Below are 24,016 nucleotides of genomic sequence, written 5' to 3' on the forward strand. Positions count from 1 at the left end.
TTCCTGGCTAGCAAGTAAAGGTACAATAAGTTGTCTCATTGTATAAAGAAAATTTTCTGCAATTTTATACTGTATTTTGTGTTTCAGTTCCTCGCCATTTTCAAGATGTCTGATTGGTGTCAATGAATGATACTGATGGGATCCCGGCGGTCCGACACGTGGCTATAGATAACCTATCAATAGGAAATACGTTATAAACTTGGTACAACTTTTTTAAAGCAGAGATATGTCTGCACAACCTCCCTTTCTAAATCTTCACTTCAGCCAGGGTGACTGCAACCTGCATTGTTCCTTTAAGGGAAAAGAAATAAAAGGCAATCAATCTTATGCTACTTTCACATCATACTTGGAGCCTGGGTCTTGTTGTATATGCAGGAAAATGCTTGTTACCCTGGTTGCACACATCTGTTTTTCATAGTCCAAGTAGAGATAACTATGTACGGACTGCCCACGGGTCTCCTGACCCAAACTAAACAGCCAAATATATAAGGATGTTGAGTTGATTGTTGCCCGTCCGAACACTGTGGTCCGTACTCAGAAAGTGGAACATGGTTGTGTGAACCTGGCCTTAGAGGTATAAGTCTGGAGAGTCTCCCGACATGTACCGCCAATGTAGGATCCAACATGATGTGAACCAATAAACTGAAAGACCAAGACATGAGATGATGAGTATTTACCTTCTATGGCTATCCGTCTTTTTGGCCAGTTCTTGTTTTCCCTGCTTAGCATGCTTTGTACTCGCATGCTGATCACATATTCTTCCATTGCAAACTCCAATGTGTAAAATTTAAGCAACTCCAACCACAGCTGCCCGAGAGATACCTGGTGAGACTGTTCAAACACCAAGCGGCTCTAGACAAAAAGCATTAAGAAAAGTCAAAATAGATCGTGCATCTTGAAGTGATCACCTAGTCTAGACATCATCTACACTGTAGGATGGATCCAAGAGCATTCTCTAAACATTAACATATATATAGCTTAAACAGGTCTTCCATCCTCTGAATTACCTCCCCCCATCAACACCATCGAGAACTACAGCACATATTGCATTATTTGCAGAAAGACCGGCTTTCATAGCTCCTGTGCTCTGCAATCGAGGGTAGGGAAAAGGTGTATCCTATGTCTGGATGCAATGCTCAAAAAATTGTACGGTAAGCATGCTCAAAAATTTTTGGAGCTTTTTGTGAGGCCAAACTCTCTGTCCCCAATGACCAGAGACGAGACAAATTCTCAACATGGATGCAGGTCCCAGTGGTGGGACCCACATCTACTGGACATCTATGAGTTATCCTACAAGCCACTGCATCTGAATACACAAAGGTGGAGCTGTGCTGCTCCAGAGAGCCCAACAACCCTTTCAATTCTTTGATAAGCCATTCACGCTGTGTGTCGCTGCCATCAAATGTGGACGTAAATGAGCTACAGATCAAAAGGCCGTCCATTTAACTCACTCCCCTTTGCAGCACCACTTGCCTTTCCATGCTTCTCTTTATTCCTCCTGTTCTCGGCTTCAGATCCTGCATTCCTCCTGTGGTTCTCAGTCCTTCCCCGTCCATCCATTCCCATATTTTTGCCGTCGCTGCTTCCCGGTCTGTATTCCCATTCCGCGTATTTCTCGTCAGATACCCCCTTTAAGTGGTAATCATCAAGCCTCTTGGTCTCAAAGCCATCTACCTATTGAGAACCGATAGAGATGGGGATATCACAACTGCACATGGTGTAGTATAAGGAATGTATACATATATACTGAGTGCTTACCCAGGATCCTAAGTATGCTGGAAGGATTGGTGGCTGTCTTTTCTGGAGAAAAAATACCACCATTAAGGCAAAAGAGTAAGATGGGATCCCACCTTCTGCTTGGCAGTCAATGTGGCATAGCTGTAAAAGACGAGGGACATCACATATAAATATGAATCCTGATCCTGCAATTCTATCGTTTCTACAATGTCCTGAGATTATTACTTACCCTTGCCCAATAGCGGAAAGACAACACCAATGGGATGAGGGCAGGCTCCAGTCTGCCCACTGCTGCCAATAATTCAGTGGTAAGGCACGCTGTGTCATTTCCGGCACTCACTTTGCAAAATAATCCACTGGGGGTGGAAAAAAAATTATATATATATATATATATATATATATATATATATATATATATATATATATATATATATATATATATATATATATATATATATATATATCATCAATATTATATATACGCACACATAGATACACATATCACAATGCAAAGACAAGCATGCTAAATTTTTTATTTTCGATTTGGGATAAGGTGGGTGATGGAAACACATACATACATATTAAATGTATTTTACATTTCTGTTCAATCTATTTTTTTTTTAGTCCCTCCTAGGGAACTTGAACCTGTGATCATTTGTTATATGTCATCCATTGCTGTAGTAGTGCAGTAGATGGTATAAAATAAAAATTCAAGATTTCCTATGAAGTCCAGCCTGAGACTGGCAATGGGGACATTTATCAACCCACGGCAGTCTGTTATCGTGCCTCTTACAGAGGCATTTAAATGGTTAAACAGCAATGACTGGAGCTGTCTCAGGTAAGTGCTGGCTGTATGACATAGCCGGCATTTGCCTTTTTTGAAGCGCAGTCTCAGCTCCTGAGCCTGCTCCATATATCCGTCCTCAGAAGTACAAGCACATCATGGGATAGGAAGGGATTAAGATGAAAACATTTTATTAGTTCTGCCATACAAAAAAATTGCTTGTGAGTCCTAATGTATGCAGTCTCCGCCCGCCCACCTGCCCAGCCTGACTAAAGGCTTCAGCTGAGCATACTGAGCAGTGTGAGATTTTAGCAGCAGCAGGGAGGAGGGACACTGAGGGGCTGTCAATCAGACTAGGTGGAAAGACATTGAGCTAAACTTTCATATAGGAATATTCAGCTATTGTGGCATGGACATTCAAAGTAAATGTAGCATCCATATCAGACCTAGGAATACAAGACTCAGCTTGTATTCTGATGGATTCGCTTCAAAATTGTATCTGCCTTTATCTGCCAGTGGAGAGAAAACCATAACAAATGGTCTCATTGAATAGCAGTAGCGTTAATCACTGGGCGGATTTACACATCTGAGGTGTATTTTCAGCAGTTAAAATGACAGGTTAAACCTGATTCTGCTGCGGAAAATACACGTAACTGAATAGCAAAACAAAAAATGTTCCCACTACCATAAATATATGTCTACAGAGCACAGCATTTTGGAACCAAAAGCAAAATGATGTTAAAGTAACATTAATTAATGGTATGCATCAATCATCAGGGGCAGAAACATACCTCTTCTTGTCTTTGCAAAACACAACAGGAACCTTTGCATGGAAATCAGATTCAACTTCTACAAAGTCAGCTGGAATCAGCGAGAGGAAAAACATGACATGAGAAAATGGCATCCTGATTTACACACAGTTTAAAGGGATCATCCAGCACCTCTTACTTCCGCCCCAGGAGGCGAGAGGGCCTGTCCACGTGGCGTCTATGGCAAGTCTGATGCAAGCCTGCCAGGCATCATGCACCTGTTGCACCTATTAATTATAATAGCACAAATGCATAGTATCTGTAAACTGTGCACGAGATGGGGCAAGATAGGAGTCAATGCAACATGAGCAGCCTCCGGGTGCATAAATGCGAGATGCTGTATGACCCCTTTAAGCATAAATATAAGGGTACCGTTACACTAAACGATTTACTAACGATCACGTCCAGCGATACGACCTGGCCGTGATCGTTGGTAAGTCGTTGTGTGGTCGCTGGAGAGCTGTCACATAGACAGCTCTCCAGCGACCAACGACGCCGAAGTCCCCGGGTAACCAGGGTAAACATCGGGTTACTAAGCGCAGGGGGCGCTTAGTAACCCGATGTTTACCCTGGTTACCATTGTAAATGTAAAAAAACCAAAAACACTACATACTCACATTCCGGTGACTGCCACGTCCCTCGCCGACAGCTTCCCGCACTGACTGTGTCAGTGCCGGCCGTAAAGCAGAGCACAGCGGTGACGTCAGCGGTGACGTCACCGCTGTGCTCTGCTTTTACTTTACGGCCGGCCCTCACAGTCAGTGCGGGAAGCTGATGGCGTGGGACGTGACAGACATCAGAAGGTGAGTATGTAGTGGTTTTTTTTACATTTACAATGGTAACCAGGGTAAACATCGGGTTACTAAGCGCGGCCCTGCGCTTAGTAACCCGATGTTTACCCTGGTTACAAGCGAACACACCGATCCAGCGATGACAGCGGGTGATCCAGCGACGAAATAAAGTTTCAAACGATCTGCTACGACGTACGATTCTCAGCGGGGTCCCTGATCGCTGCTGCGTGTCAGACACAGCAAGATCGTATGTATATCGCTGGAACGTCACGGATCGTGCCGTCGTAGCGACCAAAGTGCCACTGTGAGACGGTACCCTAACAGTAGTCTAAAAGAGAAGATCTCATTCTCATCCTAAATAGAGCCCACAGAGACAACAAATTAATCAAGAAAGATAAAATGACTTACAGCAGTTTTTCAGAATATCTAGAACCTTGATTAAAACGTCTGGCTGGCTCATCTGAAACAAAAAGGATTACATGTTCAGTAGAATAAGGATTTGTAACGTGACAGAGGTAAACTCAGCTGTGCTGCCCCTGTCCTCGCAGGGACCTTATCTGAAAGATGCCAGTCATCTGTGCTCTAATCTCCCTGAACCTTCTAATTATGCAGGAGGTTAAGGCCCCGTCTCACTAAGCGATTTACCAACGATCACGACCAGCGATACGACCTGGCCGTGATCGTTGGTAAGTCGTTGTGTGGTCGCTGGGGAGCTGTCACACAGACAGCTCTCTCCAGCGACCAACGATCAGGGGAACGACTTCGGCATCGTTGAAACTGTCTTCAACGATGCCGAAGTCCCCCTGCAGCACCCGGGTAACCAGGGTAAACATCGGGTTACTAAGCGCAGGGCCGCGCTTAGTAACCCGATGTTTACCCTGGTTACCAAAAAAAACAAACACTACATACTCGCCTTTCGGTGTCCAGGTCTCTTGCCGTCTGCTTCCTGCTCTGACTGAGATCCGGCCGTACAGTGAGAGCAGAGCGCAGCGGTGACGTCACTGCTGTGCTCTCACTTCTCACTGTACGGCCGGCAGTCAGTGAGAGCAGGAAGCAGACGGCAAGGGACCTGACGGACATCAGATGGCGAGTATGTAGTGTTTGTTTTTTTTTACATTTACGCTGGTAACCAGGGTAAACATCGGGTTACTAAGCGCGGCCCTGCGCTTAGTAACCCGATGTTTACCCTGGTTACCAGTGAAGACATCGCTGGATCGGTGTCACACACACCGATTCAGCGATGTCAGCGGGGCCTCAACGACCAAAAAAAGGTCCAGGCCATTCCGACACGACCAGCGATCTCGCAGCAGGGGCCTGATCGCTGGTACGTGTCACACATAGCGAGATCGCTATGGAGGTCGCTGTTGCGTCACAAAACTTGTGACTCAGCAGCGATCTCGCTAGCGATCTCGCTTAGTGAGACGGGGCCTTTAGACCAAGAGATCAGAGCCGTATCATTACATCTTACACAATGAGAAATCTGAGAGATAGTGGGGGCATGTTCTTTTTCTGCTGTGTTGCTGTCTGCTTATGATTGGGCAACGTCATACAGGGAGAAGAAGTGCACGACCCCATTGAAAACTATCTGATAACACTCATTTAGAACTTAAAAGATAAACAGCTGAGACCAGTGATTTGCAGCAGTGGACAAATGGGTATAGCACACAGAGACCAGCTGGACCACAAAAGCGGTGGGAGGAATTACCAGGTGAATACAGGTATTTTTATCACATTCCCTACTTTAAAGCTAATTTACAAAAACATCCCTTTAAGTACCTAATAAATACAAAATGTTCTGCTCTGGCTCAAAGGCTGGGCTAATAGTGTCTATGGCTGGGATTTATCCTCATCAGACAACCCCTCTAAAACTGGCCTTTATTCAATAGGGCTTCCATTCTGAAGATGAGGAATGCAATTATCTATGAACTGACATTATTTCCATTTACCATCACACATACCTTAGGCGGAATCTTTACATCTATGTTAATATCGCTTGTTTTGAATGCAAATCTAGTTAGTGAAGATCCGTACAATCTCAGCGAGCACTCTAGAAACGAGAAGGAGAGGATGCAGGAAACAGTTTTACAAATAAGTCATCAATATCTATTGAATATTTCTAAAACAAAACATTTAGGAAATTTAAAGAGGTTTTCCCATGAACAAAGTTAATTTTAATCAACATTTTTAATCAATAGATCTTGGAATAATAATAATTTCCACAATTGGATGTGATTAAATAAAATGTTCCAGTGCTGAGATTATCTTATATACAGTGGGGCAAAAACGTATTTAGTCAGTCAGCAATAGTGCAAGTTCCACCACTTAAAAAGATGAGAGGCGTCTGTAATTTACATCATAGGTAGACCTCAACTATGGGAGACAAACTGAGAAAAAAAAATCCAGAAAATCACATTGTCTGTTTTTTTATCATTTTATTTGCATATTATGGTGGAAAATAAGTATTTGGTCAGAAACAAACAATCAAGATTTCTGGCTCTCACTGACCTGTAACTTCTTCTTTAAGAGTCTCCTCTTTCCTCCACTCATTACCTGTAGTAATGGCACCTGTTTAAACTTGTTATCAGTATAAAAAGACACCTGTGCACACCCTCAAACAGTCTGACTCCAAACTCCACTATGGTGAAGACCAAAGAGCTGTCAAATGACACCAGAAACAAAATTGTAGCCCTGCACCAGGCTGGGAAGACTGAATCTGCAATAGCCAACCAGCTTGGAGTGAAGAAATCAACAGTGGGAGCAATAATTAGAAAATGGAAGACATTCAAGACCACTGATAATCTCCCTCGATCTGGGGCTCCACGCAAAATCCCACCCCGTGGGGTCAGAATGATCACAAGAACGGTGAGCAAAAATCCCAGAACCACGCGGGGGGACCTAGTGAATGAACTGCAGAGAGCTGGGACCAATGTAACAAGGCCTACCATAAGTAACACACTACGCCACCATGGACTCAGATCCTGCAGTGCCAGACGTGTCCCACTGCTTAAGCCAGTACATGTCCGGGCCCGTCTGAAGTTTGCTAGAGAGCATTTGGATGATCCAGAGGAGTTTTCGGAGAATGTCCTATGGTCTGATGAAACCAAACTGGAACTGTTTGGTAGAAACACAACTTGTCGTGTTTGGAGGAAAAAGAATACTGAGTTGCATCCATCAAACACCATACCTACTGTAAAGCATGGTGGTGGAAACATCATGCTTTGGGGCTGTTTCTCTGCAAAGGGGCCAGGACGACTGATCCGGGTACATGAAAGAATGAATGGGGCCATGTATCGTGAGATTTTGAGTGCAAACCTCCTTCCATCAGCAAGGGCATTGAAGATGAAACGTGGCTGGGTCTTTCAACATGACAATGATCCAAAGCACACCGCCAGGGCAACGAAGGAGTGGCTTCGTAAGAAGCATTTCAAGGTCCTGGAGTGGCCTAGCCAGTCTCCAGATCTCAACCCTATAGAAAACCTTTGGAGGGAGTTCAAAGTCCGTGTTGCCAAGCGAAAAGCCAAAAACATCACTGCTCTAGAGGAGATCTGCATGGAGGAATGGGCCAACATACCAACAACAGTGTGTGGCAACCTTGTGAAGACTTACAGAAAACGTTTGACCTCTGTCATTGCCAACAAAGGATATATTACAAAGTATTAAGATGAAATTTTGTTTCTGACCAAATACTTATTTTCCACCATAATATGCAAATAAAATGATAAAAAAACAGACAATGTGATTTTCTGGATTTTTTTTTCTCAGTTTGTCTCCCATAGTTGAGGTCTACCTATGATGTAAATTACAGACGCCTCTCATCTTTTTAAGTGGTGGAACTTGCACTATTGCTGAATGACTAAATACTTTTTTGCCCCACTGTATGTGCCCCTGCTGTGTACTGTGTAATGGTCGTGTCCGACCATGCAGGAACATGGTCTGATCATACCACAGCTCATGGGCAGGGGAGGAAACAAAACAGAGTATACAGACAGGACAGTACGGGAGCACACCTGATTCTTTCTTTCAGGTAAAACATTGCTTATAAACAGGCAGTGAAATGTTTTACCCCACAGGAAGAATCAGCTGTGGTCCCGTGCTGTAATGTCTGTATACTCCTTTGTATATGTCTGTATACACTGATTGACTGCAGTGTTCATGTGGCACAACCCTGTCACACAAGGACCTGGAGTGCCAGTGCCGGAAGTGGAGGGAAATCTTTTTCAGGAATGCCTTTGACATATACGGCAAACCTAATGTTTTTAATCTAGATTGTGATAGGAAAAAAAAAAATGGCAAAAATAAGTTTGTTTTTTTTTTTTTTTAAATCCATAGAACACAAAAGCCTTATTTAAACAATACGTAATTTTTTGACGACACATTTCTTTTAAAACAAAAAGATCACTTCCATGTCATCTCCCAACCCAAGAGGGAAATTAAGTTACATTTTCCACCGGTGGCACCATTTAAAAAATACGTACCGGGCAATTTAATCTGTAAAATTTTCTCCATCTCGATAACGATTTCCTTCCTAGACAGGAAGTCCTCCTGAGATATCCCATGCTCCTTTGCTGCATTCACCAAAGCCGCACCCAACGCTTCGATCTGAGCCGCTGACGGAGGTGGAAGCGAACGCAATTCATTCTCCTCCTGCTTCTCCTGCAAATTAATTCACATTAGTAAGTAATGACATCTGTGCCCTCGTACATCATGCACCTGCAAAATCCTCAAATTGAGGGTACACAAGAATGGGTTTAATGCATTGATATTAAACCCTTGTGCCAGCTATCTGGCACAAGAGCCAAGTGCTGGCGTCTACCTAAGACCTTGAAACGGTGGAGAGCTGAGCGGCAGGATCAATGTTCACCAAACTGGGAGACAATGGCGTTTGTTGATCCACGGCTGTACAATGGTAAATAAAGGATGCAAAAAGATCTGGTCCCAACCGGAGACCTTTGATCCTTTATTTACCACTGTACAGCCATGGATCAACAAACGCCATTGTCTCCCAGTATGGTGAACATTGATCCTGCCGCTCAGGTTGGGACCAGGCTCCAGTCTGCTTTTGGATATCTGCTCTCCTTAGAGTACAATAACCACCTAATTTCTTGGCCTTAGGATGACCCTTAAGCAAATCATTCATCCCTTCTTATATACAGGTCAGACTAAAGGCCCCGTCTCACATAGCGAGATCGCTAGCGAGATCGCTGCTGAGTCACAAGTTTTGTGACGCAACAGCGACCTCCATAGCGATCTCGCTATGTGTGACACGTACCAGCGATCAGGCCCCTGCTGCGAGATCGCTGGTCGTGTCGGAATGGCCTGGACCTTTTTTTGGTCGTTGAGGTCCCGCTGACATCGCTGAATCGGTGTGTGTGACACCGATCCAGCGATGTCTTCACTGGTAACCAGGGTAAACATCGGGTTACTAAGCGCAGGGCCGCGCTTAGTAACCCGATGTTTACCCTGGTTACCAAAAAAAACAAACAGTACATACTCGCCTTTCGGTGTCCCTTGCCGTCTGCTTCCTGCTCTGACTGAGCCGCCGTACAGTGAGAGCACAGCACAGCAGTGACGTCACCGCTGCGCTCTCACTGTACGGCGGCTCAGTCAGAGCAGGAAGCAGACGGCAAGGGACACCGAAAGGCGAGTATGTACTGTTTGTTTTTTTTGGTAACCAGGGTAAACATCGGGTTACTAAGCGCAGCCCTGCGCTTAGTAACCCGATGTTTACCCTGGTTACCCGGGTGCTGCAGGGGGACTTCGGCATCGTTGAAGACAGTTTCAACGATGCCGAAGAGGTTCCCCTGATCGTTGGTCGCTGGAGAGAGCTGTCTGTGTGACAGCTCCCCAGCGACCACACAACGACTTACCAACGATCACGGCCAGGTCGTATCGCTGGTCGTGATCGTTGGTTAATCGCTATGTGGATCGGGGCCTTAAGGCCGGACAAACACGTTAGATCGCTGTTGACAGAAGAATGCTTCAGCCGATTGTTCTGTCGACAGCCAGATATCTCTCCCATACACAGGAGAACTCGGTTGTCTGAGCTCCTGTGTTCTCTCTGAGAAAACTGCCGATTACCGCCAACGCATACTTTACAAAGTTGTCGGAAGACAGACAAAAGAATCTGAAGTCTGAAATCGGGAGATACCCCCATTGATGCCCACATGATGCAATCTCAGGGTGCCAATGGGATGCCATGACAGCTGGTGGTCTGTGCATATCATGACGGCACTCCTATGCTAGCCAGCCTGGGGCTGATGCTCATAGGAGACTGATTTTTGCTATACACAGTGGTACTGGGGTATTGATGTCTATAGCATGATATCAGATGATCACAGGATCAGGTTCCATAAGGAAAAATAAAACACAGTAAAGTGTTTTATAAATATGGAAAAAAAATATATATATTAAAAATTTAACTCGCCTTCTTTCCCCATATTAAAAAAAAATACACCTCTAAAATTCTGATCTAGCAAGATATAAAATGATTCAACCCAATCGGTAAACACAGTAATGAGAATAAAAAATCAAAACACCAGAATTGTGTTTTTGTTTTTTGTTTTTGCCAGACTGCAAAAAATGCAGTAAGAAGAGAACAATGCATGTTATCTACATAAAATTGGAATCAATAAAAACATCAGTTCAGGGAGCAAAAAAAGCAGCTCCATCAAATGAAAAATGAAACCAATACATGTCTCGGAAATTGGCGACATCATTTCTGCATTAATAAAAAAAAAAAAATACAAAATTATTCATTTTTGGTATCACTGTAATCATACAGACCTGGAGAATCAAATTACCAGGTCACTTTTACCAATATAATAAATGCTGTAAAAATAACCACCCACAAAAATATATATACAATACATAGTTATTTATTTATTTTTATTTTTTTGTAATTTCACTGCACTTGAATGTTTTTTTCCTGTTTACTAGTACAATAAATAATGAAATGGATGATCTCACTCAGCAAAAAACAAAACCTCCAATGGATATACTGGATGGAAAATGAAAAAAAAAAGTTATGGCTCTTCAAAGAAGGGGAGAACAATTGCCTCGTTGGGAAGGGGTTAAAGAACTCAGTTATCAGTAGTATTTCGGAAGGTAAAAGGAGATCCGATTACCCAGAGAAAACCCAGTAACCTAAGGAAAACATATAAACTCCTTGTACATGTTGCCCTCGATCAGATAGAACTGCAGCCATAACTTTTCCAAGCAGCAACTTGCATGCAAGACTGATACAAGACGAATGTAACAGAGAGAGAACAATCAGATACTGCTAGACCTAAACCATCAACAAAGATAGATTACCAAGGCTACATAGGATAATTTACCAGTATGTTCTTTTTGTGTCGTTTCTCCTTTATATGCTTGTGGGCTCCTTGGACGTTCTCGATGTGTACGGAGCACAGCTTGCATAGGTACAGGCAGTTGGAGAAGTCCGGAGATCTCTGGAAGAAGCGTGAGAAGGCAAAATGACAATGACAACAGAGTCATATCAAGTACATTGTTTTACATTTGGTGGCCTTGGGCTTCTTTATTTAAGCAGTCCACTCCCCTCTCCACCCTGCTTGATAGAGGAGATCAGTTTCTATGGAACATTTTGATAAAAAAAAGACCTTAGAAACAATCGAAAGTGTTTCTTACTCTGGAAGACCTGTCCTTTATTACACAGGCAACCCATTGATATGAATGAGTATTGTGCAATGCCTCATTTCTCCTGTGGTGGCGCTGCAGGGAAATGAAAAACTTACTGCCAGGTTTCCCTAAAGGTTACAGCTGGGGGGTCTCTGCATTATAGGGATTGTACAAAGCTGCAAAAATGTTTCAAATTTAGCAATTTACTAATATTAGGGTAAAAAAAAAATCTGCTCTGAAAAGGAAAAATTCTGCAGACTGTCAATGAGTTCCCATTACAGTCTTAATAACCTTCTTTTCTATATAGCTGGTCATACACGTTACGCTTTAATACCAATCTGGGCACACAGCTGCATATATACATCAGGAGGGTCATGCAGCGCCCATCTCCTCTCTCCCCACAGAGGACAACATGAATATTTGGCTGAGCAGAACGTTGGTTTGCATGCAGAAGTTTGGAAAAATACCGTAGCTGTCAGCCGGACAAGCGTTCACAATCATGTAGACACTATAGTCAGACGCGATACCTTCTCCAAGCGGTGGATATAATCCCTCTCCAGACGCTCTTCTGCTTGTTTCAGGCCAAGTTCTTGGTCTGCTAGGTTGTCGTCCTCTGTAGATGTCCTGTCTGGTGTCGCTGGCTCTGTGGTAGGACCGTTCTCTGTAAATTTGCCAAAAGCAGATAAAAGGGTTAGCAAATGGGTCTTAGTAAGGAGATGTAAGGTATCCAAGCACGGTAAATAATCCCGATGTTGGCCAAAAAGACATCCAGAAGTCGTGTCCCCCGACCTCATAAAGGAGAGACTGCTCGTTACGCCTGAGCATCCTGAACGCCACTAATGATGCATCCTGAACGCCACTAATGATGCTCTGGGGGACAAGGAACGAGCCGGAGAGTAAATCTGCTCATATAAGATAGACAGCTGTCAGCCAAACTATTGTCCAGATGACCACTATCTCTCCCGAATTCCCCATACACGGAAACGTTCACTTGAGCACTCGTCTACTCTTTGAGTCGCTACCAGAATCGCCCGAATCCTGGAGAACAAAAGGATCAGGTGCTGAAATTCCAACAGCTGAACCTTCTTGTCCCCCGACATCATCTGTCAGGGCCATCTTCTGTAGGTGGTAAGGGGAGCCAGGAAGTCCTTATACTCGCTAGATGGTCGGTTGACTTTTATCTAAGGCGTGTGGGGTTACTATAGTGGATAGATACATCGGCTAATCCTAATCGAATGTGATCTTACCTTCCGGGATCCGTGGCCTTTGATTAGCCAGGCTGGGGTGATGCCATCATTGTGGTTTGGCGCACAGATGACGTTGTGCCAGCACAGGTAATCAAAGGCCGTGTCGGGGATCCGAGAAGGTAAGAGTTATAAAAACTTATTTCCAGCTCAACCAGTTGCTCAATGCTCAACCACCTGGGGTTCAGACACCGGCCTCGCCCTGGCCTCACATCAAGGAAAATAGAAAAATTGGAGTCCGGCTCAACAGGACTGGATTTTCCTTTTCTTTTTCAAAAGAAAATATAGTGCATACAAAAGAAAAATTTACATGGTCGACATGACCCAGTCGATGCATTTCGACTGCACTAGACAGTCCTACTCATGAATCTTGCTCATAAGTCATGATTAAGACTGCCTAGTGCAGTCGAAACACGTCGACTGGGTCATGTCGACCACGTAAATTTTTCTTTTGTAAGCACTATATTTTCTTTTGAAAAAGAAAAGGAAAATCCAGTCCTGTTGATACGGACTCCAATTTTTTCTATTTTCCTTAAGGTAAGAGAGTACCGACCTGGCTGACGGACCGGAGTCTCACGAATTGATCCACCCAACTCCACTTGTAAGCACCATGTGAAGTTGGATCCAGCCAGCTTTGTCTTCTCCGATGCTGCAGAAGCAAAGTGGCTTGTGCGTCAAACATTGGAGAGCACACAGATCAGGCCAGCGGCATGACATTGCCACTGGTCCAAACTGTGTACTTCTGCAGACGAAACCCTGTCCAGAGGGAACAGTTCACATTATGCACCAAGTGCATGGAGCTGGATGCTGTCACCTCTCCCACTTGTGCAAGTAAGTTCTAGCACGCTCACCTGGTGGTCTTACTGCAGCAGATGTCTGCGGATCTCCAGGTGACCTCTGATGTACGACCTCTGAGCGGGCACGTTCTGCATTCGTTTCTGAAGAGCCCTTGGGACGAGCAGTGTCCCGATTCCCAATGGTGTCTCCAGCATCTTTGGATTTTGGACCGCTTTTCTCTTGCTTGTTTGCTCGGGATGATTTACCGCTTCCTGCTAGCAGCGGAGATGACCTCTTAGCTCTTGTGTGACCCAAGTCTTGGAGGCCCGGTCCCAAGTCTCCCGTCTTACTAGTGCAATTAGTTGAGTTCTCTTTACAGATCTTTGCATCGTCTGCGATCCCCCCACAGGGCTCTGCCGATTTACCCTTCTTCACAATAATTGTAGAGCTGCCATCATTATCTCTCACTGGTTTACCGTCCCCCCGATGCTTATGCTTCTGGTTGTTCACCACACGCACGCGACCAGTGCGGGTCAGTGGTTTCCTTGACTCGTGGTTCACAGGTTTGGAGAGACCATCCATTATTCCACAATTGTTCTCACACCATTGGATAACTCACTGCAGGGGTTTCAGTCCTCCACGTCAGATGAGGGCGCTGATGCTCTGCCTGAAGACAGGAGATCAATCAATTTACATCATCATGATCCAATCATATCAATCACGAATAAGCAAAGCAATGGAGAGCTTTAATTTTTCACCAAAAAAAAGGGCTTAAACTTCATAATATATGTACATTAGTGATGAGCGAACGTTCTCTGATAAGGTGTTATCTGAGAATGTTCTGGTGCTAACCGAGTGACCTCGGCGTGCTCGAATAATATGTTAGGACCCTGTGGCTTCATGTCTCGTGGCGGTTCGACAGCCGTAACACATGCAGGGATTGCCTAACAAACAGGCAATCGGGTCCTCATACACTCACATTATGCAGCATTATTCAACAATCTTTGCCTGCGCAACTTGTGTATCAGCTAAAGTCAATATGTAGCCCCAGCCTTATAGGATGAGGCATGTTGGGATTCAATATGCCCAATTCTCTGCTTCGATGTCTACTGTTGGGGGGGGGAGGTTCGTAATACCCCCTATCCACATTAATAAACAAACACTGCACAATAATACCATGTGTAAGGATTTATTGGGGAGGTGTATTAAAATTCTTATTAGGTGTAGATTTCAATTTTTGGAGGAAAGATGCACCAAATTTATTAAGACGACTGCACCATGTAAAAAATTTGCCACATTTTACTCCAGGGCCACTCACGTGCTCCTCAAAAGTGATGGCTTAACAACTTGCACGCCCGTACAGAGACAAGAGCACAACAGTCAGGTTTCAGCCACATGTCCTATAGTAATGAACAAGACAAGCGACATCTGCTGATCCTGCATGCAGCTTGGCAGGTGTGCGGAGGTCTAACATCCGATCCAGAAGTCATCAGCTGTGGAAGGTATTGGATAATCCCTTCTTTTTTGTCAAAATCAACAGAAGTTGCTTTGTGAAGAGCCACCAGATTGTATTCTATACTCTCTGGTATCAGCCAAATAAGCCGATCTCCAAGCAATCAGGGGCATCACACAACAAATCTGTTCTACGTCTGTCTGCCATATTGTGACCTCTCTGCCAAGCACATACCCTATACTAAAAGTACAAGACCGGCCATTCATCCTACAAACTTTAAGGCTATGTGCACACGTTGCGGATTTAACGGTGGATCCGCAGCGGATTTGGCCCAGTTTTCCATGCGTTGTACAGTACTATGTAAACCTATGGAAAACCAAATCCGCAGTGCACATGCTGCAGAAAATTCCGGGCAGAAATGCTGCGGATTATTTTCTGCAGCATGTCAATTCTTTGTGTGGATTCCGCAGCGTTTTACACCTAATCCATTATAGGAATCCGCAGGTGTGAAAATGCAGGTGAAATCGGCACAAAATCAGCAAGATCCGCAGGAAACCCACAGGGAATCCACAGGTAAAACGCAGGTCATTTTACCTGCGGATTCTGCAAAATCCGCGCAGAAAAATCCACAAATGAATCTGCAACGTGTGCACATACCCTTAATAACATGCTCAGACAGCATTGTGATTCGGTGCTGGTCCCGCACCTTCCTCGGATTCATATACTCACTGTATTTGTAATAAGGTTAACTAAAAAAAAAAAAGCTGACAAATAAAAAAAGTACAATAACTTGGCGATTTAACATCCACAGTTGCAGAGGACCAGGGTGGAAAAACACTGTGACACACACACAACCTCCTCTATCAGCTGGTGACAACTCATGTGACAGAAATGAAACTCAACTCTCCAAACTGCAGACGACGCGAAACCACCGAGCTTCCTGAATCTTACGTTCAGGCCTTTCTTCATGCCAAAAATTATACTTATCTTCACAGACAGATTATGCTTTGCATGGCACAGTTTGTTTTTCTGCTTCAATTTTATTTTTTGCAAATTTACAAAAGATTTCACAAATTCTGCAGTGAGTCTAGCAGCAATTCTGCAACCTGAAAAAGTCTGTGCGGGTTTTATGAAAAACCCCAACCACGTGTATTGCACTTTATTATTTTTTTCCTTAATAGTTTGCATAAAATGCATGCAGGACTTGTTGTTTGACAATAGCTAGGCAGATAGAGGGTGCAGATACTGTCTTATGAATGTCAAGAGCGACATCTCTCCTTTTGGGGTACCCTCCATGAGCTAGAATGGATAGGCGCTCAGGCCACAGTTGTCTGAATGCTTGCCACGTACTACTACATTTTCTCTGTAGCGACAATTCAAAGAAAAAAATAACTTCCTAGCCAAGGATATTGGGAACCGGACCCCTTCTTCGAAATAAGAAGGTGCCGTAATGGTTCACACACCAATTAAATGTATATAACAATACATGTGTAATTCCCTTTTGTGTGTATTGGAACAACACAAAAAAAAACACACAAAAAAGGCAAATTGGACATAATTTCACACAAAACCCCAAAAATGAGATGAACAAAATTGCTTTCACCTTTCCAAAATAATTGTAATAATTGTTTCAAGCATGTGATGCTCAAACAAACTCGCCTGTGGCAAGTAACAAGTGTGGACAACATGAAAATCATACCTGAAATCAGATAAAAAAGGGGAGAAGTTGACTCAATCTTTGCATTGTGTATCTGTCTGTGCCAAACTAAGCATGGAGAACAGAAAGAGGATTTGAGAACCAAAACTGTTGATCAACAATCTCCAGATTACAAATCCATCTCCAGAGATCTTGATGTTCCTTTGTACATGGTGCACAACATAAAAAAGATATTTACAACCCATGGCAATGTAGCTAATCTCCATGGGTGTGGACGGCAGATAAAAATTGATGAAAGGTTGCAACGCAGAACAGTCTGGATGGTGGATAAGCAGCCCCAGTCAAGTTCCAAAGAAATTCAAGCTGTCCTGCAGGCTCAAGGTGCATCAGTGTCAGCGTGAACTATCTGTCTACATTTGAATTAAATGAAACTCTATAGCAAGGAGGACTCCACTGCTAACAGACATAAAAAAGCTAGACTGCAGTTTGCCAAAATGTACATGAGTAAGCCAAAATCCTTCTAGGAAAGAGTCTTGTGGACAAGTGAGACTAAGGTAGAGCTTTTTCGTAAAGCACATCATTCTACTGTTTACCAAAAACAGAATGAGGCCTACAAAAAAAAACACAGTACCTACTGTAAAATATGGTGGAGGTTCTAATATGTTTTGGGTTATTTTGCGGCTACTGGGTGCCTTGACTGTGTGCAAGTAATCATAAACTCTTAAGATTGCCAAAGGATTTTGGGTCGCAATGTAGTGCCCAGGATCAGGTGAGAAAGCTGGGTTTGCATCCTAGGTCTTCCAGCAGGATAATGACCCCAAACATACTTCAAGAAGCCCAAAGAAATGGATGGAAACAAAGCTCTGGAGCGTTCTGAAGTGGCAGCAATGAGTCCGGATCTGAATCTGAAAGTGACACTCCAAGAAGATCCAAACTATCCTAATGCTCATATGTCCGATATCGGGGCACGTGGCGTGGGTGTGGCCTGCTCCCTGCTAATTGCTGACAGTCCCTGATGATCTTCTATTCAGTCCGATATCAGGGGGCTGGCCTGCTACTGCCAGTTCCCTGATAATATCCGCTTGTATTTAGTTCTAGATCCAGGGGTGTGGCCTGCTCCATGATCTAGGACTGCACGGAAGGAGATATTATCAGGGGGCTGGCTGCTGCTAGCAGTGGGGCGCAGGCCACACCCACAACACGCCCCCTGATATCAAGCTGAATACAGGCAGATAGTATAAAGGGGCGGAGCTCTGCTAGCAGGCCACGCCCCCGATGTGTGACGTAACGTCCCATAAGGGAGAGGGAGCACCGAGGAGCAGCTCCAGAATTACAGCTACTGTGAGGATGGAAAACAGCACTATTCATGTTATCCTAATAGTCTATGATGGTAGGAGCACTATGATATTTTTTTATGTCCCAGGAGAACTCTTTTAAGATTGCTGTTGGGAGAAGGCACCTTCACATATGAGAGACCTGGAGCAGTTTGCAAAAGAAGAGTCGTCCAAGATTCCAGCTGAGAGATGTAAGAAGCTCGTTAATGGTTATTGGAAGCGATTGATTGCAGTTATCTATTCCAGAGAGTGTGAACCAAATATTAAGTTGAGGGTGCCAACTATTTTGTCCGGCCCATTTTTGGGGTTGTGTATGAAATTATCGTTTGTCCAATTAGTCTTTTTGTTTCTTTGTTTTTTGTGATATCTCAATACACACAAAAGAAATAAACATGTGTAAAACAAAACGTGTAATTGTAACAATTTTCTGGGAGAAATACTTCTTTGTCTGAAACAATTTCAAGGGTGCCAACACTTCCAAACGTATGACAGCCAACCCGAGGACAAGTTATCAATAGATTCTGCCTTGACAACCCCTTTAATATGACGGCCGCTGCTGTCACAGATGGCCATCAAAACGTTTATGGCTGCAGCAGAGTAAATATGGAGCGAGAACGAACGGAGCCTTTATTGACCCTCCAATCGTCAAGGGGCAGCATGGAGCCAATACTCGTATAGATCCATAACTGGTCTGGAGTCAATCAGAGATTCTTTTTTTTTTAAATTAATTTATGATTACACAATTGTGTTGTATGACGGCAGCCTTGTCCCCACTGCCAAACATTCCTCTGCAATGAAGAATACACAATCCCAAACACTTGGCTGCTGATAAACTCAATGAAGATTCCTAGGACGTTGTTGGCCACAGAAACCAGATTTTTGCAAAGAGGAACCTGGCAGAACCTGGGGTGAAGAAGGCTAGTTTAATAGAATTTTTATTTTCACTTCCTGTTTGGGCCAAATTCATTATAGCTTTTCTGCCAGAAAAGTGTCATAAAAGCTTTATAAAGTTGCAAAATGTCTGCACAACACAGAGTTGCACAAAAAAAAAAATTGCAACTTTTGGTGGTTTCACACCAGTTAGAATCAGCCTCGGCATAATGGGTGGAGCCAGGATGGGGTGTGACCACGCCCGCTTGTCAAATTTATCAACAGTGCTAGCGTTCTGCAATCAACTTTAAAAGACAGCAAATAGCGAGGAGACATTTCTATGATTGATTTGTTATTGCCTGCAATATTCATCAGAATGTGGCTAAAAGGAAAGTTCTTCTAATGTTAATAATCAGTAAACAGAGGAGGGGGATGGAGCTGCAGGATCTGTGTGAGCCTGGGAGAGGGAGGCGGTGGGGGATGAAGAAGACTTATCAAGGTGATTATCCGGACTTGTCTAATGATTACTTAGTTTAAGAACAGGTCATCATTATCAGATCATATGGGTTCGACACCCGGCACGCCATCAATTAGCTGTTTACAGGGCAGCAGGAGCACCATCCCTAGCTGCCATTCACGGATAACGCTGCTCAGCTTCTTATGAAGTGAATGAGACGTGAATAACTACACAGAGCTGTGCAATTCCCACTCTGAACATCATTTCCATCCAAGGTAAGAAAAAAAAAATTGGGTCTTGCAAACCATAGAAAATGCACTAAAACCGTACGCATCGAATCAAAAATACATAATACACGAAGAGGGAAAAAAATGTGATAAAAATGGCGAGGATTTCAGAATAAATTAACAATTTTATTGCCACAAAAACCAGGTTTAAAAACATAAAAGTACACAAATGTGCATAATATTTACAGGATGCTCTATCACAACAGACAAGGACACTAAATAGATAACCACTAGGGTTGATCGAATACCTTCGGATAACTGTTTATCCGAATAGTTATAGCGCTTCCCGAATAGCTGCCTCGGTAACCTGGAGCGCTCCTGATAATCAGCTGTTCGGCACTGCATGTGTCGCAGCTCTGTGACACTCACAAGCATGGATCAAACCTAATAACCACCATGATCCCAATAATACAGAATCATCAATCAAAAATGGTCAGATCCGTCCACATAAAGTGCAATGTTGCACAAGTGCCATAACAATAACTATGGTCAGGAAGAAAATAGTTATATTCATAAACAAAATTTTTAAAAAATTGTCAGTGCAATACAGATCCTAAGCACCAAGTATAACTCCACGCAAATATGAGGATGTGCAAGAAAGATGATGAGAACAGATCAGACATCCCTCTCTTGGTTCCGAAAACCATGAAGTTGGTATGAACCCAACAATCTCAATTAGGATTACATTACAGTCTTCTGTTTTTAGAGCGTGGGACCCGATTTTCACTCTCTGTGGTCATAGAGAGAATTCTGCATTGGGCCGTGACTTGGCTATTTTCCTGGAGATGTCTGAATAAATTGACAACTGGGTGGTGCCGTGCCTTTCTATGTCAGTTATGGGTCATCTTTGATTGGACAATATCAATATGTTCAGGGACACCTCCACCCCAAATTGTTAACGGGGCTATTTCTGGAAAATCTTTCCTTATAACTCTTGAGTCAAGACATTCATCTGTTATTACTCCTGGAAATGTATTTCCACCCCACCTCTACAAAAAAGATGATTGCTATGAGTACAAAAAGGAACAGCTTGCTGACCGCTGGGGGTCCGACAGACGGGACCGCCAGCGATTCCAATATTTGGAACTCAGCAGCCGTGGTTGGAGAGTCCCGATCTTAGGGTCTCCTAGTTGGCAAAACCCCTGGCAAAATCAGCACATTATTCCCCATCCTACATGTCAGGGGTGCAATCCTCAACTTATAAGAGTTGTAAGAGGCGGTGCACAAGACAGCCACATACTGGAGCAGCCTAGAAAATGTACAGGAGATCAACGTGGAGGCCATAAAGGAGAACAAGTAGCCAGAGAACAGTGCAGACAGCGCAGGGCACAGTGCAGACAGCGCAGGGCACAGTGCAGACAGCGCAGGGCACAGTGCAGACAGCGCAGGGCACAGTGCAGACAGCGCAGGGCACAGTGCAGACAGCGCAGGGCACAGTGCAGACAGCGCAGGGCACAGTGCAGACAGCGCAGGGCACAGTGCAGACAGCGCAGGGCACAGTGCAGACAGGGCACAGTGCAGACAGGGCACAGTGCAGACAGCGCACAGTGCAGACAGCGCACAGTGCAGACAGCGCACAGTGCAGACAGCGCACAGTGCAGACAGCGCACAGTGCAGACAGCGCAGGGCACAGTGCAGACAGCGCAGAGCACAGTGCAGACAGCGCAGAGCACAGTGCAGACAGCGCAGAGCACAGTGCAGACAGCGCAGAGCACAGTGCAGACAGCGCAGAGCACAGTGCAGACAGCGCAGAGCACAGTGCAGACAGCGCAGAGCACAGTGCAGACAGCGCAGAGCACAGTGCAGACAGCGCAGAGCACAGTGCAGACAGCGCAGAGCACAGTGCAGACAGCGCAGAGCACAGTGCAGACAGCGCAGAGCACAGTGCAGACAGCGCAGAGCACACTGCAGACAGCGCAGAGCACACTGCAGACAGCGCAGGGCACACTGCAGACAGCGCAGGGCACACTGCAGACAGCGCAGGGCACACTGCAGACAGCGCAGGGCACACTGCAGACAGCGCAGGGCACACTGCAGACAGCGCAGGGCACACTGCAGACAGCGCAGAGCACACTGCAGACAGCGCAGAGCACACTGCAGACAGCGCAGAGCACACTGCAGACAGCGCAGAGCACACTGCAGACAGCGCAGAGCACACTGCAGACAGCGCAGAACACAGTGCACTGAAGACAACGCAGAGCATAGTGCAGACAGTGCAGAGCAGGCAGCACCTGTCACATCACCGGTGACGTCACAGAAGGAATGTAAACATGGTAACGTCATAGACACACCCCCTGCCACACTCGGAGCGCACCCCGCTCTGCTGCAGTCCTCGCAGTCTTCTGCTGTCACACACCCGACACAGTGACACCGCTCCGGGCCGACCCTCTCCTCACACAGTCCAGGCCCCGGACCCCGAAGGACGCGGGGGTCACCTACCTGAGGTCCCTGCGCAGAGTGGCGCCCGGAGGCCCCGGCAGGGATGCGCTGCCTTCTGTGGCCCTTACTCCAGAGGTCGCTGCGAGGGGAGCGCCATGTTCGGCTCCTACCAGTGTGCAGGCCCCGAACACACAGCTCACACCGCCGCCATGTCCAGCGCGCATTGCATTGTGGGGCGGGGGCGTGGCCGCGACTGTCACTGAGGGGGAGGGGGATGTCCGCGGCTGTCAGACACTGAGGAGTAGGCTGAGGACTACGGAGACCGGGGGGAACAGGAGAGAAGTGCGGGGACCGGGGGAAACAGGAGAGAAGACTGCGGGGACCGGGGGGAAACAGGAGAGAAGTGCGGGGACCGGGGAGAAACAGGAGAGAAGTGTGGGGACCGAGGGGAAACAGGAGAGAAGTGCGGGGACCGGGGGGAAAGGGAGAGAAGACTGCGGGGTCAGGGGTTACAGGAGAGAAGTGCGGGGACCGGGGAGAAACAGGAGAGAAGTGCGGGGACCGGGGGGAAAGGGAGAGAAGTGCGGGGACCGGGGGGAAACAGGAGAGAAGTGTGGGGACCGGGGGGAAACAGGAGAGAAGTGTGGGGACCGGGGGGAAACAGGAGAGAAGTGCTGGGACCGGGGGGAAAGGGAGAGAAGTGCGGGGACCGGGGGGGAAACAGGAGAGAAGTGTGGGGACCGTGGGGAAACAGGAGAGAAGTGTGGGGACCGGGGGGAAACAGGAGAGAAGTGTGGGGACCGGGGGGAAACAGGAGAGAAGTGTGGGGACCGGGGGGAAACAGGAGAGAAGTGCTGGGACCGGGGGGAAAGGGAGAGAAGTGCGGGGACCGGGGGGAAACAGGAGAGAAGTGTGGGGACCGTGGGGAAACAGGAGAGAAGTGTGGGGACCGGGGGGAAACAGGAGAGAAGTGCGGGGACCGGGGGGGAAAGGGAGAGAAGTGCGGGGACCGGGGGGAAACAGGAGAGAAGTGTGGGGACCGGGGGGAAACAGGACAGAAGTGCGGGGACCGGGGGGGGGGGAAACAGGAGAGAAGTGCGGGGACCGGGGGGAAACAGGAGAGAAGTGCGGGGACCGGGGGGAACAGGAGAGAAGTGCGGGGACCGGGGGAAACAGGAGAGAAGTGCGGGGACCGGGGGGGGGGAAACAGGAGAGAAGTGCGGGGACCGGGGGGAAACAGGAGAGAAGACTGCGGGGACCGGGGGAACAGGAGAGAAGTGCGGGGACCGGGGGAAACAGGAGAGCAGACTGTGGGGACCGGGGGGAAACAGGAGAGCAGACTGTGGGGACCGGGGGGAAACAGGAGAGAAGACTGCGGGGACCGGGGGAAACAGGAGAGAAGTGCGGGGACCGGGGGAACAGGAGAGAAGTGCGGGGACCGGGGGAAACAGGAGAGCAGACTGTGGGGACCGGGGGGAAACAGGAGAGAAGACTGCGGGGACCGGGGGAAACAGGAGAGAAGACTGCGGGGACCGGGGGAAACAGGAGAGAAGACTGCGGGGACCGGGGGAAACAGGAGAGAAGTGCGGGGACCGGGGGAAACAGGAGAGAAGTGCGGGGACCGGGGGGAAACAGGAGAGAAGTGCGGGGACCGGGGGGAAACAGGAGAGAAGTGCGGGGACCAGGGGAAACAGGAGAGAAGACTGCGGGGACCGGGGGAACAGGAGAGAAGACTGTGGCCGGGGGTCAAAGGAGAGAAGTGCGGGGACCGGGGGAAACAGGAGAGAAGACTGCGGGGA

The 24,016-nt window shown here is 46.2% G+C and overlaps 1 protein-coding gene across 2 annotated transcripts in view; it reads right to left on the reverse strand.

Moving 5' to 3' along the window:
* Positions 1-22,442, reverse strand: part of TUT4 (terminal uridylyl transferase 4) — a 58,174-nt gene extending 35,732 nt beyond the window's left edge. For both annotated transcript variants that reach the window (XR_013218404.1, XM_077276456.1), the window contains exons 1-12: positions 22,278-22,442; positions 13,855-14,447; positions 12,287-12,420; positions 11,456-11,572; positions 8,597-8,774; positions 6,080-6,168; positions 4,530-4,581; positions 3,313-3,382; positions 1,967-2,093; positions 1,759-1,878; positions 1,474-1,674; positions 678-852 (exon numbers count right to left, since the gene is read on the reverse strand). Coding sequence is in view for 1 of the 2 variants with exons in the window: in XM_077276456.1 (XP_077132571.1) it covers positions 678-852; positions 1,474-1,674; positions 1,759-1,878; positions 1,967-2,093; positions 3,313-3,382; positions 4,530-4,581; positions 6,080-6,168; positions 8,597-8,774; positions 11,456-11,572; positions 12,287-12,420; positions 13,855-14,362 (1,771 nt within the window). In the remaining variant the exon portion in view is untranslated. The remainder of the gene's footprint in view (positions 1-677; positions 853-1,473; positions 1,675-1,758; positions 1,879-1,966; positions 2,094-3,312; positions 3,383-4,529; positions 4,582-6,079; positions 6,169-8,596; positions 8,775-11,455; positions 11,573-12,286; positions 12,421-13,854; positions 14,448-22,277) is intronic.
* Between the last annotated feature and the right edge of the window lie 1,574 nt (positions 22,443-24,016).

This window comes from Ranitomeya variabilis, chromosome 8, assembly GCF_051348905.1.
Source record: "Ranitomeya variabilis isolate aRanVar5 chromosome 8, aRanVar5.hap1, whole genome shotgun sequence".
NCBI lineage: Eukaryota > Metazoa > Chordata > Amphibia > Anura > Dendrobatidae > Ranitomeya > Ranitomeya variabilis.